The following is a 17,172-nucleotide window of genomic DNA, read 5'->3' on the forward strand; positions in this document are numbered from 1 at the left end:
GCTGTTGAAATGACAGTGTCAGCGCCGTGGTGCCTAATGTCCCTTCTCGGCTCCGGTAGCACAGACAGTCTGTCAGCATCACAGGCCATGCCACTCTGGGCCTCTTCTGGATGACCTACCAGGCCACTCACACTGCCTGTAGACACAGGAACCTAGCTTTCCTAATCACTAGGATGTTGAGGAGCTGCCGACTATTTATTGGTTGAGATGTGAGAAGATAGGATTGGTGCAGGAGACAGAGGCCATCAGGAGAGCATTCCTTCAGATCGTTTCAATGGACAAGACGTAGATTTTACTGTGTTCCATCGATCCAATCTATCCGAGTTTTTGTGTATCCAATCTTCCCAGGTCAAGAGAAGGTAGAGGGGGGGTGGGCGGGTAGTGGTAAGCTACAGGGACTATCCCTCAGTTGTTTCTGATGAACTATGTTGTGCTGGTTGAAGCCTTACATCAATATACTGGATCTGCTCTCTGCCTTGGTCTGGATATCTTCATTCTTTCACTTTGACCCCCTTCTCCCTCAATCACTCCATTCCTCCTTCCTCCGTATGCCTCTCTCTCTCTCTCTCTCTCTCTCTCTCTCTCTCTCTCTCTCATCCTCTCTCTCTCTCTCTCTCTCTCATTCCCTCCCAAGGGCATCGTACATCTGAGAAAGCCATCAGAACCAAGACAGGTCAATTTATGCTGTTTTTACAAATGTTATTCTGTAACAAAATGTAGAGAGGTTTGGTGCTTAGAGCCCTCGGTGGACACAATGCTCACACACATTCAGTATTCATGCACACACACACACACACACATTGTGTGAGTCCTGCTGTACGTGTCCCTCAGTGTGATTTCCAGGCCAGCAGGCGTTTGTGCCGTGAGCAAGTCTGGTCCTCGTCTCCTCTGACATCTGCAGGACAGCTCCAGGACACGGCCATTGTCACACAACATTACACTGATTTGTTAGATCTGAAAGCTATTTAATAATGCCATTAAAGTCATGTTACAAGCCACATGGAACATATGGAATGTATGTTAGGTTGTACTTTAAAAACTCTCACACACTGCTCACAGGATATGGAAAGTTCTGGAAAAGATTGCCTGAGTGGTGAACTGATCAGATGACAAAACCTGTTAAAGAAGGCAGCATTCAAGATGTAGAACAGGTTCCTGATGTAAAACATAATGCCTGTCTATTTTTTCTGTACCTCTTCCACTTCCATTTCCTCCATGTTCAATTTGGAGACTTATTCTGAGCAGACAACTTCAGCCTGCTAAGCTGTAAACAGACAGTATAATAGACAAAGTGTTGCACATACAGTAGACAGACATAACAGTATTTAATTATAACAAAACGGAACAGAAATCTTCTTGCAATGTGCATACATTATCAAAACCAATTTCACAGTATGAGGTACATTACGGTACTTAAAATATTACTGTGAAAAGCCATAGTGCTGTCGTCCAAAATGAATATTCCATTCGGAGACGTCTATCTATTTCATTAATCCTGTCTGGGGCGCGTATGTACAGTACAACATCACAGCTGTCCATAGTCTGGATACTGTAATCCACAGTGTGTCTGTGGTCCTGTTCAACTGTAGTGTGTGTGTGTGTGTGTGTGTGTGTTGTTGTTGTATTTACCAATCCATGTAAAGACAGTAGACCTCAAAGAGACCCACAAATATGCGGTGTTCAGCATGATATGTTCACTGATATCTCTGAGCGTTTATCCCGGCTGGTTTATAAAAGCCTCACATCCGAGCATCAGACATCAGAGGAATGCTGTTATCAGACACACTGAAGCGTTGCTTTGAATCGCCTTGTTGTCCACCATCACATGCCATCTCTCTCCCTCACTTACACATGCAAGTAACAATTAACCAAAACACACACAAACACATATGCGCCCACACACACACATGCATGTCCTTACTTGGAAAGTAGTCACATGCTGGTGACAGAGTTTTTCCTGGGAGCGGGGCAGACGGCAACCTAGCCCATCCTCTCAGCTTCCCTCTGACCTCACTCTGGCCCCCTGCCATCCATCTCTGTCAGCCACAGCATCACGAGGGGCCCCTCTAGCTCCTGGTGGGGACGCAGCCCCTAAGACCAGGTCTGGGATCAGTTTACCCCCACCTTTCATCCTGACCTGAACATCACTGGGTAAGCAAAGACACTGACCCCAGATCAGTCCAGGGCAACACCATTCTATTCCTGGCTATCAGCTCTTATCTCTCCAACCAACCCCCAGGTCCCTGACACCCCAGGCCCCTGACACCCCCAGGTCCCTGACAACCCCAGGCCCCTGACACCCCAGGCTTTCAGGGCCTCCAGGTCACAGGTCTACACAGGGTGCTGCCAGAATAGACAGCAGCTTCAGCTCAGCAACATCGTCAAATAACCATAGGCTTGCTGTAGGCCTGGCCTCTGCCCCACAACAAGATACAGCCAAGTGAAGTGCTCTCTCTCTCTCTCTCTCTCTCTCTCTCTCTCTCTCTCTCTCTCACTCTCTCTCTCTCTCTCTCTCTCTCTCTCTCTCTCTCTCTCTCTCTCTCTCATCACTCCTCTCACTCACTCACTCACTCACTCACTCACTCACTCACTCACTCACTCACTCACTCACTCACACACACACACACACACACACACACACACACACCCCTCCCTCTGGGAAAGCAATGGACTCCAGCCAGCTGGAACCTGCTGTCAACATCTTCATCTGGAGAAGGGTGGAGCACTGAGGAAGGAGCAGGGTGAAGGTGGAGGAGAGAGGGATGGGTGGAGAGGGACAGAGGGAGGAACAGAAGTGTGGAAAAATGAGAGTAGCAGAGCGCTGAGCTGACCACGTCGTCCTGCTGTGCCTACAGAGTCCAAAGGAGGAGAGCGAGAGAAGGAGAGGGGACAGAGGCACTGAAGAAGGAGTGAGAGAAAGAGAGTGAGAAAGCGAGGAAGGGACAGATGTACTGAAAATGAGGGAGGGTGAGAAAGGTATAATGAGGAACTAGCTCTCTGCATGTGTCCCCGAACTCCACTGTCAGCCCCAGGTTGCTGTTGTCGGTATAGAGAGTCGTGTGCACTGCTCAAATCCCAGCCAGGTGGGAGGTCTGCTGTCCCTCTGTGACAACATGTAAGAAGGAGGGTCTTTATTATTTCATTAGCCCTTACCCACACACACACACACACGCGCACACAATCATAGTTGCACACATTCAGACGTGCACAGCACCAGCCACAAACGGACACTTCAATAATTCAGTTCTTCCATGCAGCCCCACGCATTGTACTGACTGACACTACCCTGCAGGCACACGAGAAGCCCTCCAAATGGAATACACACACGACACACACACACTAGTATGCAGTATGACCTTACAGCACGTGGAGTATACAGCAGTAGACAGACCTCCTTTAACCCACCTGACTAGGATTAAAACTAACTGCTCTGTTGACTCCCAGTCTAACTCCACTTAATCCTATTTTCACTATTCATTTTCCCCCCGCACCTGCCTGTGTGTGTGTGTGTGTGTCCAGTAGGACAGTAGTCTCCATTATCTTGATTGGTCCTGGAGGGTGTTGAAGGCAGAGAAAGGATAAGGTTTCTGGACAGTCTCCTAGTTCAGGTTGCTCTCCGGTACAGATCCAGGTCAGCTTGCCACCCCCAGAGCCCACATCTGAAGTCCCTGAGGAAACACTAAACTGATCCAGGGATAGTGTTTAGGGGCATCTTACCCCAACACTTGAGTGAAGAACTGGATGATCTTCGGTATCCCAAACCCTGTCAGTGTATCTTAGCTTATGGCTTATAATGATAATGTTAAATGTGAGATGCCTTCCAGAAGCATCCGTCTGCCAGCCTCTCTCCGTCGACTCAGCTTTCTGGCTAAAAGGAGAGGCTCAGGTGTGTGTGTGTGTGTGTGAGTGTGTCTCTGTGTGTGTGTGTGTCCTGTGATCACAGCACATTCTGAGGCCTTCTCCAGATCACTCAGAAGCCTTGTATCCATCAGAGCTTCTCTGCAGGTGTGTCTGGCCCTTGCAGACCGCTCAGAGAGAGGAGGATGTTCAGACCTGTATCGGCAGCTTGTAGCCCTGTCCTCTCCTCACAAACCCTAGAGCCGGAACCTTCCCTCAAATTCACTTTCCTCTTCTCTGATGTATTGTAGTCAGCTGAAAGGGTGGGATATATATATAACTCCTTTGTGTGTGTGTGTGTGTGTCGGGCACTGGTGTGTGGGTGTGTGTGCTTTGGGATGCACAGGTGTGTGTTTGTGGTGGAAGGTGGGTGCACATGACAGAGGCTCAGGTCTAGTGTTACTTTCATCACTTAACACACCTGACACCTGACCCACACCTCCCCCCCCACCCCTCTCACAGGTGGGACACTAGCAGGTGCTGCTGTCTGTTGCCAGATTGGATGGGTTCCTTTGAGACTGACAACACCACCTGCTATAGCTCATATATTCGCATATATATCGCATTCCAGAAACATGTGAATGCCAAGATATATCTCTTGTAACTTTTTCTAGGTGTGAATCTTATGTAGGACAAGCAGAGATGCTGTAAACAATAAAAGAGATTAGACTTCATGAGCAGGTGAGGATTTAAGATAAGAACAGGAGAGAGGGAGAGGGAGACAGGGTATTGACGGATAAGAGGGATGCAATGATGAGAGAAAAGTGCAGAAATGAGAAGAGAGGCCAGAGTTGAGAGAATGGAGAGAGGAGCGAGAGAGAGAGACGGAGGGAGGAGATGTGAGAGAGATGAGAGAGAGAGACAGAGAGAGAGAGAGAGAGAGAGAGAGACAGAGGAGAGAGAGAGGACAGAGAGAGAGAGAGAGAGACAGAGGAGAGAGGAGAGAGAGACAGAGAGAGAGAGAGAGAGAGAGAGAGAGAGAGAGAGAGAGACGAGAGAGAGAGAGAAGAGAGAGAGAGAGAGAGAGAGGTGAGAGAGAGAGAGAGAGAGAGAGAGAGGAGAGAGAGAGAGAGAGAGAGAGAGAGAGAGAGAGAGAGAGAGAGAGAGAGAGAGAGAGAGAGAGAGAGAGAGAGAGAGGAGATATAAGAGTACAGAGTTGAGAGAATAGAAAGAGACTGAGAGGAGAGAGAGGAGGCGGGATGAGAGAGAGAGAGAGAGAGAGAGAGAGAGAGAGAGAGAGAGAGAGACTGCAGCAGTGGCAGGGCTGTCAGCAGGCATCATGTCTCCCACCAGTCCCGTGTGTCGGGGCGCTGTCCTTCACTGCACCTGTGGAGGAGGCTGTGGGTGTGTGTGTGTTCATGGGTGTGCGTGTGTGCATGCCTGCATGCTAAACAGTAGTATGTGTGACTGGATACACACCACTGTACTCAGACAACAAGGCCTATGCCACAGTGTGTCTCAATGGGGACTCCTTGATGTTGAGTGACTCACTATGGCTGGTTCCAGCGTGTCACTAAGCCGGGCTCCCTGTGTTGGAGTGGGTGTCGGGGGAAATTACTTCCCCCTTCCCCCCAGTCCCCACACTCATTTCAACAGCCCCCCTAGAGCAACGCTCAATAATTACACTCAGCTATCCCATTAAGACTTTTTGGCCTTTAGCCATTTCTGGTCATTTTGACTTCTTCTCGCTTCATGTTCCTGTGCTCAGACTTGAGAGGGCTTGACATTGCTCTGTGACCAGAGGGGCGTGTGTTCAAATCTCCGATGACACGCAGCCCCTGCTCCCATGGGCGGGAAACCCCTTCACCCCTATTACTGGTGAAGGACTTGGGCTGTTGTGGGTCACACAAAGCTGAGCTAGTCGACTACTGGATAGAGAGAGCGAGAGACAGAGAGCGAGAGAGAGCGAGAGAGAGCGAGAGAGCGAGAGAGAGAGAGCGAGAGAGAGAGACAGAGAGACAGAGAGAGAGACAGAGAGAAAGATAGAGAGAGAGAGAGAGAGAGAGAGAGAGAGAGAGAGAGAGAGAGAGAGAGAAGGGGGGAAGGTAGTATGAAAGAGATGCAAGCATATTTGGCACGTGTGTCTGTGTCGGGTAGAGAAAGAGAGAAAGAGAGGAGGGCACAAGAGACAGCATGAATGTCACTGTGACTGTATCTCCAGCCAGTTGTGTCTTCCTGAGAGCCCAATAGGGATGTCAGTACACAGGGGCCCCACAGTCAGTGTGTGTGTGTGTGTGTGTGTGTGTGGAGGGGGAGTGACAGCGTGTGTTTTCCTACCACTACCGGCGAGGTTATGTCAGGGGTACGTGAGAAGGAGGATTCTCCCACACACACAGTGGGTGATGTGTTACACCCCCCCCCCCTACACACACACATCACCTCCTCCCCTACACACACACACACACACACACACACACACACACATCACCACCAGCAGACTTTTTGCTGCTTCCTCTGTGGACAGATCCATCCGGTATTGCTCCATCAGTCAAACATGTGTGTCTGTGTGCGTGTGTGTGGCAGTCATGCGTGCAGACTGAGGGCATGTCCTTTCTTCACACAGTGGGTCATTAACTCATTGCAGCTGTCTCCACTGTGGTGTTGTCAGGTGTCAATCCCTCCTCCTGTCCTCCTCCTCTCCATCTCTCCACATCCCTCTGTTTAGAATCCTGTCACCAGCCATTGGGAATGAACCGCCCCTCGTAGTAGTTGTCTCTCTTTATCTGAGACCCATAGTAGGTAATGACGGAGGCTGAGGGATTTAAACAGCGTCTAATTATGTTCTGAATGCAGCTTTAGTTGTCTATTCTGGCTGTGGAATGTTCCATTAAAAGGGAGTTGATCTGGTTGTAGTCAAAGAACAAAACCACGTTGGCCTTAATAAACGTTCTCATTTCCTTATTGGAGTTTTGCCATGTAAAGACAGTCAGCCAAACATACACACACACACACACACACACACACACACACACAAGCATACGCACACACACATACGTAGGGCAATATTGACCCAGTCCAGACTTGACCAGCTGCTTGTAGTGTTATAGGATCCCAGGGTGGGTCATCTCCTTAGAGCCTGCTCTTTCTCTGTGTGCACTGGACCAGAGCTGTCCCTGTGCCTCCTTCCCCTGCTCCTCTTACTCTCCACACACACACACACACAGCTACACACACACAGCTACACACACACACACACACACACACACACAAGCATGCGCTGAGACCTGAAGCTGGACAAAGGGAGTTCAGGACAGACAAGATGAAGATTTACAATCAGAGCTTGTCATCTCTTCTCCTCACAAAGCCAACACACACACACACACAATGGTTGTATTGTGTGAACTTCCTGAGTGAAGGGTACAGGTCACATGACGGAAGCCACTGAAACAAGGTTGTTTGTAAGGAACACTTTCTGTTCCCTATACACACACATACACACATACTCACATACACACACTCTTACATGCACACACACACACATACATTCAAACACACAAGGTTGTTCATGTCCATTCTATAACGTGTGTAGACGTGGTTCTGTGTGTGACTGACCCATCCTCTCTCTCCAGATGTTCCACGCCAACACCGACCCGACGGAGGTGGTTCTGAACCGCATCCCCCAGCCCGTCCTCGCCCGCTTCGTACGCATCCGGCCCCAGACCTGGGAGAACGGCATCGCCCTGCGCTTCGAGCTCTACGGCTGCCAGATCACCGGTGAGAGTTAGCTTCGGCTCAGCAGGCTAATGCTGTGGGCTGAAGGCTCCGCAATGCGTGACCTCTATGACAGAGACAGAGACAGACCACTGCCCCTGTCTCTCTCCACCATCCATCCATCCATCACCTGCTCTCCCTCTCCTCCATCTCCTCCCTCCATACCATCCCCAGAGCTATTCACACACCTAATGAGATTGTTCTATTTCCGTCCCCGTGGTGACGAGGCAGCCCATCATTGTGTTTGACCCCCCTGCAGCTGATGAGAGCAGGGGGCTTCTGATGTTATCACTGCCGCCATCTCCTCCATCATTATTGTATTAGGAGCCTATTCACTGCCTCCCAGGGCCACACTCAGGGCCCTGATGGGCTTTTAGCTAGGGGAGCTATTTCAGCGCTGACACAAATGACACATAAACATGATCCTGGTGTCTATATTAGCCCAGGGCTACCCAGCACTCAGTGGGCCATGGGACCAACAGCACTGCACATCACTCATAACATAATACCCTGTATTATGCCCACTGGGAGGCATGGAGTGCCCCGTGTGTGTGTTTTTGTGTGTGTGCGGGCGTGCGTGTGTGTGTGGGCACCAGGATTGTGTCTGTTTGTGTGTGTGTCTATTTACGTTTGTTTCTCGGCCTCTCCGTCTCTTTCTCTCTTTTTCACTCAAACACAAACATCACAAGGACATTCTGGCAAGGGTTCAAGATGGCCCGAGATATAAGGCAACCACTCTCTGGCACGTCACTAACTTAAATCCAACTTGAAATGTCTTTTCTGCTCCTGTGTTAGGGATCCAACAGGCATTTTGAGCTGCCCTCTTCTCCTATCTCAGTTTAGAACCCTCCATCTCTCCATCCCATAATGCATCTCTTCTTCCCTCGTTTCCAATTCCCTGTTCTTTTGCTTCCCCCTCCTCCATACCTTTTCTTTCCAGCGTAGGCTTCCACCACCAGCATCCCCTTATTTTTAGCACCTTTTCATGTCCACACCGTGTGTGAGTGAAGGATGACTCCATGCTGCATCTTCTGGCTCTCGTCCTTGACTAGCAGGGCCAACGCAGTGGGAGTGTGTGTGGGCCGTACTTTAGTGTGTGTGTGTGTGTGTGTGTGTCTTTGAACCGTACTTCTGAGTGAGTGTGTGTGTGTGTATACTTTAACTGCACAGAGTTTGTGTGCGTGTTTTAACTGGATTTCAGAGTGTGTGTGGATGTGTTCGGTATCCTTTGTCCATTTGTCGAGGGCTCTTCTCCAGAAACCTCCATATCCATCTCCTAATACTACATATCTGTGTAAAAACCATTGCCATTGTAATAACCATTGCCTGGTCCAAAATAACTCCCCCTACTTTTCCCTCGCATGCTGTCACCTACAGTAATGTACAGAGAACACCATAAACGATGTTGACATGATTCTTTGTCGCATCTGACCAGGTTCCTTTGTAGTCAGTGTGGCGGTGCGACCAAACAGTCACTTGTTTAGTTGATTCATTATTTACTCCTCATGCCTCCGCGAGTGACATAACACCATGAAACATTCATCTGGCTAGCCTTGAAACGTCAACGTCAATCTCCCTCACTCGCGTCTCCTTCTCTCTGCCACTCCCCCTCCCTCTCCCGCCCCCCCACCTCGTCTTTGTGCCCCCCCCCCATCTCCTTCTTTACTCCCTTACCCCCCCGCTTCTCACTCTCCCTTCTGCCTCCCCCAAACATCTCCAACGACCTCCCCCCCCTCCAGATGCCCCTTGTTCGGAGCTCCAGGGCATGATGTCAGGACTTCTGCCCGACTCCCAGATCTCTGCCTCCTCCATGAGGGACATCCATGGCTCCATGGGCGCGGCGCGGCTGGTGGCCAGCAGGTCAGGCTGGTTCCCCAGCCCCACGCAGCCCCTGGCTGGGGAGGAGTGGCTGCAGGTAGGGCCCCCCCCCCCCAGCTCCCTTAGTGGCACCACATGCTACACTGAGCAAGATGTGACAGTGTGGCAGGAAGGGTGACGGCGTGATGTGTTGACAGGTGGACCTGGCTGTACCCAGGACGGTGAGTGGCATCATCACCCAGGGGGCGCGCAGCGTGGAGGGCAGTACCAGCGCTGAGAACAGGGCCTTCGTCAGGAAGTACAAACTGGCGCACAGCCTGACAGGCAAGGACTGGACCTTCATCCAGGACATCAAGACTGGCCATGCCAAGGTAGAGGATGGACTCACTCAACCGTACTGTACTCTGAGGCATGCACGCATGCCCACATGTTTTTATACAGTTTTGCTGTGTGCATGCTGTGGATATACTCGTACTCTGGTTGTACAGTTACAGATAAACACACACACACACACTCACACACACAGCCCTGTGTGTCTGTCAGTCATAGAGGATGGTTTCAGCTGCAGGGTATTAATAGCAGCAGTTGTTCTCAGTGAGTCAGTCTCAGATCCAAAGACAAGCCTCCCTCCCTCCCTCTTTCTCTCTCCCTCTCTCTTTCTGTCTCTCTGCCTCTCTCACCCTCTCTCTCTTTCTCATTCCGTTTCTCTCTCTCACCCTCTCTCCCTCCTCCATAGCACTGAAAGAATGGAATTCCATTAGAGTCTCAGACGTGATAACATTTCAATTTCATCTTTTACACTGGCGTTAATTAAAAATGCCTCCGCCCGGCGACCACTCCAGGCATCAGCCTGCTGCAGCAGCCAGTCACTCCGGGCCCCCCTCTCCCTGCCTCTCCCTGCTGCCTGGAGAGCTCAATCTTCTCACCGTCTCCTCTCCCTCTATGTCTCTCTCTGTCTCTCTCTCTCTCTCTCTCTCTCTCTCTCTCTCTCTCTCTCTCTCTCTCTCTCTCTCTCTCTCTCTCTCTCTCTCTCTCTCTCTCTCTCTCTCTCTCTCTCTCTCTCTCTCTGTCTCTCCCTCTCTCTCTCCCTCTCTCTCTCCCTCATGTTCAGATTTTCGAGGGAAACATTCACTATGACACGCCCGAGGTGCGGCGGTTCGAGGAGCTGGTGGCCCAGTTCGTGCGGGTCTACCCAGAGAGGTGGTCCCCCGCTGGGATCGGCATGAGGATGGAGGTGCTGGGGTGCGACCTGCCAGGTAGGAACTCCTCCACACGTGCACATGAACACGCGTGCACATGCCCGAGCGCACTGACACAGAACACACACGCAGACACGCACGTAAAAACAGGCCCGCGTGTACACACACACACACGAGCGCACACATAAGCACAAGCTTTCTCATACTGTGTAAACTAACACACTATAAAACAGTGTGTTCTTGCTAATGGCTGCTTTCAACAGTACTTTGTCGGAGCATTTCTCTATGAAGTTCTGTTTATTCTTACAGAGGAATTCGGTACATGAAGAGATAATCACCCTTACACACGAACACATACACACACAGTAAACACGGCATCACACATTCCAAACCGCATACTGTCCAGTCTGAGCATGTCATTATCGTGACTGAAACAAGACAACATGTGTGTGCGGGATCAGAAGCAGCTTCACTATATGGTTTACATGTCTGGGATCAGCAGACTATAGATTAAGCTGTCTGGGTCGAGACCAGGATTGGGACACAGCACATGCATGCACACAGTTTTGTTCCTTTATCTCTTAGGTTACATAATGTAAGGTTCCATAAGTTACAAAACCAGAGCTCAGGAAGATACTCTCCTCTCTCCTTTCCTCGCCTCCTCTCCTTTTCTCTTCTCTCTCCTCTCCTCTCCACTTCTATCCTCTCATATCCTCTTTATGTTGACTGCATGTGACATCGGCACTGGGCCTCCAGGAAGTGAAAGTGGCACGAGGCAGGTGAAGATAGGGACAGGATATGACACAAACCTGGTCCCCCTGGACCCAGTCCTGCCTCCCTGGCAGGAAGAGGCTGGTGGCCGTCAGTGACGGGCTGTCAGCATCACTGTGTGTGTGTGTGTGTGTGTGTGCATGCGGGTGTGCGCTCCTTGTGTGTGTCTGTGGAGGAGGTTGTGGTCCAAGTTCTAGCTATATAAAGCTACCTGCCTGTAGGGCAGCTGGTACCCTGATGGGGGGTCTAGCCCAGATGTGACAGATCTGGGCCACAGGCAGACTATGATGGGGACAAGGGGAAAGGAGTTAGCCTGCGTTAAACTGTGAAGTGAATTGATCCACCGGGGTTAAGACTTGTGTCGCCCCAAAAAACTGTGGTGCTGGGCTTTCAGATGGGTCAAGGAGCCATACTGGGGCAGGTCCTGTCTGGCTGCTCTGGTACTGCGGTACTGGACTAGCCATCTGGCGTCACAGCCCTGTGTTGTTCTGGAGGTACAGAGAACAGGGGGGAGAAGGAGAGGAGGAGAGGAGGAGAGAGGAGAGAGGAAGTCTAACTCAGGGAGAGAGAGAAAGGGGAAAGAGAAAGAGTAATTGAGGGCTTTGGAGGGATAGATTATAGTCAAAGTGATGGACGCAGCAGGAAAGTGATAAAGGCTGGGAGAGGGTGTGGGAAGACATGCACGGAAAGCGAGAGAAGAATGGATGGAGGAAAGTGAGGAGAGGGATTTGAGGATCTCCACAGGGAGACCTGCTGTTCCAGTGTGTGATACGGCAGCGCTGCGTTGGTCTGGACCAGGCTGGGGTCTGGAGGTCTGGAGGTCTGGGCACCAGATGTTCCAGAGGCAGGGGGCTCAATCTTCTGCCTCTTAACCAGGAGCAAGTCTCACACACACACACACACACACAGCCCCTTAACCCACAGTCGGAAGAGGGTCTGGGCTTAATCTGTGCATTAACCATAACAATGTACTCTCCCACTTACACGCACAGACCATCTGCCCCTTTGCTACACGCCTGATTGATGAAGCTTGCATAACATGTGGTGTGTTAAAGCACAACTCAACTTTATTCTACTCGGGTCTATTAAACCCTTAAGCCGAAGAGGTTGTTTTGAATCTAGTCAAGATTGAAGCCATTCCTCCTAACCCTGTCAGTAAGGTTGTGCGCATGGCCGATGGTGAACGAGAGGCCATGACGCTTTGTGTCTCTGGCCACTTTGTCCAGAGTAGCAGGACTTTATTTGGCTTTCTTGTTGTTATTTTCCGTTATGTTGGCTGGGGAATCGTAGGGGAGATTAAATATTAAGAGGAGTGCATCAGCTTCAGTCCACTGAACAGGCCTGTTTACCTCTAACACACACACACACTCTCGCACACACACACACTCCTTGAAGTGTGCCGGACCTCTCCTGGTAATGCAAACACCAAGCGAGAGAGGATCTCTCTCCTCAGGTTGGCTCCTCCGTGGTCTCTGAAGAGGCTCTGGGTCCTCAGTGCTGCCTGTCTCTGCTCCCCACATGAACAGAGGGAGGAGAGACAGAGAGAGAGAGAGAGAGAGAGAGAGAGAGAGGAGAGACAGAGAGAGAGAAATAATGAATTGATGAATAAATAAAATGAGACATCTCGCGCTCCTCAGCCGTGCAAGGCGGAGCGTGAAAGGCACCCGGTCCGACCTCGGGTACTCCAATCACTGCAGCGTCTCCATTATTCATTGTTGATTTGAGGACTGCTGGTGTGTGTGTGTATGTGCCGTGTGCCTGGCTGTGTGCTCACGTGTGTGTGTGGGTGTGGGTGTTGACACAGGGTAGGACAGTGACCTCTACAGGGAGTAGATGCCACAGGGCCTTATGAGGAGAGAGTCACTGTGAGATCAAACTATCTTCAGACAGTGCTGTAGCTGTGGGCCAATGCTATGCCATAACTTAGTCAGTGTGGCAGGCCCATGAGAGACTTGAACCGTCAACCCAAGCATGAGAAGTGCAAACTCCTTTCCCGACCTAGCTGAGCCATCTGGTGTTGTCTGCGTTCCCTCACACACAGCACCTAGCTGGCATGTTCTGGCTCCAGCTCATTGTTTAGTGCTGCTAGAGGAGTCTGGGATAGCATTCTGTTTCTCATCTCCATATAGACTAGCTGAGCTATCACTCATTTAGCTTGTACCAGTGCCCAAAGCTGGAGAATGCCAGCTAGCCAGTCAGTCAGTCAGTCAGATAGCCAGTGAGCTAGCCAACCAGTCAGTTAGTCAGTATGTAAGTCAGTCAGCTAGCCAGTCAGTCAGTCAGTCAATGTGTAAGTCAGTCAGTCAGCTAGCCAGTCCGAATCAGCCAGCCAGCGAGTGCTTAACTCCCTGCTTAGACTGAAGAGAATGACCCAAGCAGGCCTCAGCAGCCTGACCCTGCTCCTAGGGGAGGAGTCCCAGGGCTCCAGTTCTAGAATGTTCAGGTGTTCTGATGTTCCGGAGCTCTCCGTGGCAGGTTGCCAAGGCAGGCCCCGCTGCTATCATCATACTGATCACTTTCACATGTGAGGGAGGTGGCCTGCCTCCAGATCCTGACAGGGGATTGGTGGGATAGGCCCCAAGATACGAACCCCCCAATCCCCTCCATCCCTCCCCCAGCACTCCACCCCTGATAGGGAATGGAAAATGGCTGACTGCCTTGGAGCCGAGAGTAGGAGAGAGAACGAGGGAGAGAGAGGGTCGAGCGCAATCACTCCAGTCCCTGCCAAAAGCTCCTGCCACCCCCCCAACTCCCACCCCTGCTCCACCCCCACCCTCACCCCCACCCTCACCCCTGCTCCACCCCCACCCGCACCCGGGAACAGCGCGCTGAGGAAGCCATTAGAGACAGGAAGTGGCACATTTCCAGCTGTAAGGAGGAGAAGGTGGGGATGGATGTTACAGCCCAAGTCTGGCCAGGGTTTTCAGCTATGCTACTGAAAATATAGCTCTCTCCCAACCCCCCTGCTCTCTCTATCTCTCTCTATCTCTCTCTATCTCTCTCTATCTGTGTGCTGTGTACAGAGTGCCCTTGCTCATCTCCTCCCTCTCATCTGGTTTGAAGTGTCACACATGGAAGTGCTTAGTGTTGGGCGCAGGTTCACTCACAACACCGCTGCTCTCCTCTCCAGCCCAGGGCTCCACCACTGCATCCTCCCTGTCTAAATATTTGGCTTGATCCCTTCACTTTTCCTCCCTGTTCTACATCAGTCACGCTTCCTCTTTCTCTCTCTCTCTCTTTCTTTCTATCTATCTCTCTCCATCCCTCCTTCTCTGAATGTGTTGGAGGCTGTTAAACTCTGTCTAAGCTCTCCATGTGTCCATTACTGAGGAGGTGGAGGGTGGAATCCCTTTACAAGCTGATGGACAGCTGTAGTTCTCTCTGAAGGCTTATGTTGTCACTGGGCCTTCCTGACAGGCAGCCTGGGGGTTTATCACATCTATAGGTTCTTTGGAGGAATCATCTGTGCATCACATCAAACTTGAAACCACCTCGCGCTGAAACAGCTACTATAGCAGTAGTGCTCTTTTAATGAATTTGTGCCACTTGGTGTGTGTGTGTGATTGTCATTAGTATTAAACAGATCCTCTGCCTCTCTTTGGAGCTGGAGGGTAGAGCTGTTATCAATGGTCTAACAAACAGACTGGGAGGATTACTGCCTCACTCTTCTTCATTCTGTGTATGTGTGTGTGTTTGTGTGTTAGCCAGCAGTGCTATTAAAGTAGCTCATTTTGTCAAAGAGAATTATTCAAATACACATTAAGAGCTCTTACATCCGTTGCCTGAAATTAATCAAAATCTAAAGCTATAATTGGCTTACTGCAGATTGTTCAGAAAACCTCATTGTTCTGAAATCCTGGAAGCGATTTAAGTCTGACGAAATGAAAGTGATCTCTCTCCCTCCCCCCCCCCCCCCCCCCACTGGTAGCAGAGCAGCAGCAGAGTGCTGTGTGTCTGGGTTATTGGTACAGACTCAGTGAACACCATTATGGTGAGGCTTTCCTCTCTCCTGGACACTTAGCCCTAACACTCTGACCGGAGAGCTTTCTGCTGTAAAGAACTCATTTTCCCAGCATCCTTCTCTCCCCCCAGCTGCTGCTGCCAATAGTTAGCTTGGCTGTCAGAGGAAGATTTATACCAAAGCTTTCTCCATAATTGAACAGTTTTCCTGTTTCCGCACATTGTGCTGTGTCAGTGGTTTTAGAGGCAGCCGTTGCTGGTGACCAGTGTGTGTGTAGGTGTGTGCGTGCGTGTGTGTGTGTTGTGTGCATGGGAGAGGGAGAGGACTGAAGGATAGCTGTAGTGTTAAGTGGGGGCCAAACCCATAGACATTATACAGCCATTCCTCCAGCCCGCGAGGGCTTAGTTAACACACACTATGTAACCTGTCAGTTCACTCAATCATGTGGTATGTACAGTACCAAACAGACTTAGTGTTCACCAACAAACAGTCTTACCTACATAGCACACTATGCCCTAAACACTAACCCTTCATAGCAGACTGTACACTGACTCTAACCCAAACCTGATTACAGTACCTGAGTGTTGCAGTGTCACTGTCCATCCCCACTCTTTTTATGTGTGCATATTTGCATGTGTGTGTGTGTGCATGTGTGTAGAGAGTGACAGCTCTGTGAAGGTGACGATCCCCTCTCCTGTCCCGGCCCTGTCACGCCTGACAGGACCCTGTGTCGCCTAAAGGTCACGTAACCGCGGTGACAGAGCCTGACCTTTAACTAGTGGATGGGACCTGTACAATTTGGGGAGGGGGGGAGTCAGATGTCTATCCCTGCTAATTAGGACAGTAAGGGGGAAGGGGACAAGAGGGAGAGAGAGAGAAATAAAGGGGAGATGGTGCAAGAAGTAGAAAAGAAATGTCCAAAGAAATTAAAAGAGACAGACAGAAAGATTCTGTGGAGAGAGAGAGAGAGAGAGAGAGAGAGAGAGAGAGAGAGAGAGAGAGAGAGAGAGAGAGAGAGAGAGAGAGAGAGAGAGAGAGAGAGAGAGAGAGAGAGAGAGAGAGAGAGAGAGAGAGAGAGAGAGAGAGAGAGAGAGAGAGAGAGACCCTGTGGAGCAGTGCTGGAGGTTTAGGTGTCTGCAGGAGGGAAGGGTGTGTGTGATGTATTTCTACCTGCCTAGCTACCCCTGTCTTCCCAGGACTAACTGGCTGGCTGGTTGGCTGGCTGGGGGGTTAATTGCTCAAGTAAAGGGCACCAGATTAGTAGATTTGAATGTCAGGATACATACCAGCTGGGGCCTCCTCTTTCATCACAGGATTTAGGTGCTCTTCTCTCATTCTAATGAAGCAGACCTGGTGTGTTTGTGTGGGGGTGTGATTGTGCGTGCTTGCACGAGTGTGTGTGTGTGTGTGACTAACATTGGCCTATTATGCTGTGTAAGAGTAATGGCACTAATGAAGCCAAAGGCTGTCAATCACAACTCATTTAGCCCACGCCTCACACTCTCATCGCAACCCTACAGTGTCTCCGTGTGCTTGGGTATGTATGAGAGAGAGCTCTCTGTTTTGGAATACCAAGGGTCTTAATCATAACAGTGGTATCATAGCCTGTATCTGGGAGGTTACATAAGAATCCCATATGCCTCTTCTGTCCTCTCACCCTGCCTCTGTAAACACATCTCTCCTCAGTACACACACGCACACACACACCCGCAAACACACAGACCACAGACCCTGTGACTCATGGAAACAAGTAGAGTTCTGCAGCAGCAGCAGGGCTGTGGAACAACACGGGTTTCAGGTTTGGAGGTTTCGAGG

The 17,172-nt window shown here is 50.4% G+C and overlaps 1 protein-coding gene across 1 annotated transcript in view; it reads left to right on the plus strand.

The window, feature by feature from the left end:
* nrp2b (neuropilin 2b) overlaps positions 1 to 17,172 on the plus strand; it is an 80,520-nt gene that overhangs the window by 47,753 nt on the left and 15,595 nt on the right. The window contains exons 10-13 of the mRNA XM_062456229.1: positions 7,467 to 7,611; positions 9,348 to 9,523; positions 9,624 to 9,797; positions 10,538 to 10,682. Coding sequence (XP_062312213.1) covers positions 7,467 to 7,611; positions 9,348 to 9,523; positions 9,624 to 9,797; positions 10,538 to 10,682 — 640 coding nt within the window. The remainder of the gene's footprint in view (positions 1 to 7,466; positions 7,612 to 9,347; positions 9,524 to 9,623; positions 9,798 to 10,537; positions 10,683 to 17,172) is intronic.

The sequence above is a fragment of the Osmerus eperlanus genome, chromosome 3, assembly GCF_963692335.1.
Source record: "Osmerus eperlanus chromosome 3, fOsmEpe2.1, whole genome shotgun sequence".
NCBI lineage: Eukaryota > Metazoa > Chordata > Actinopteri > Osmeriformes > Osmeridae > Osmerus > Osmerus eperlanus.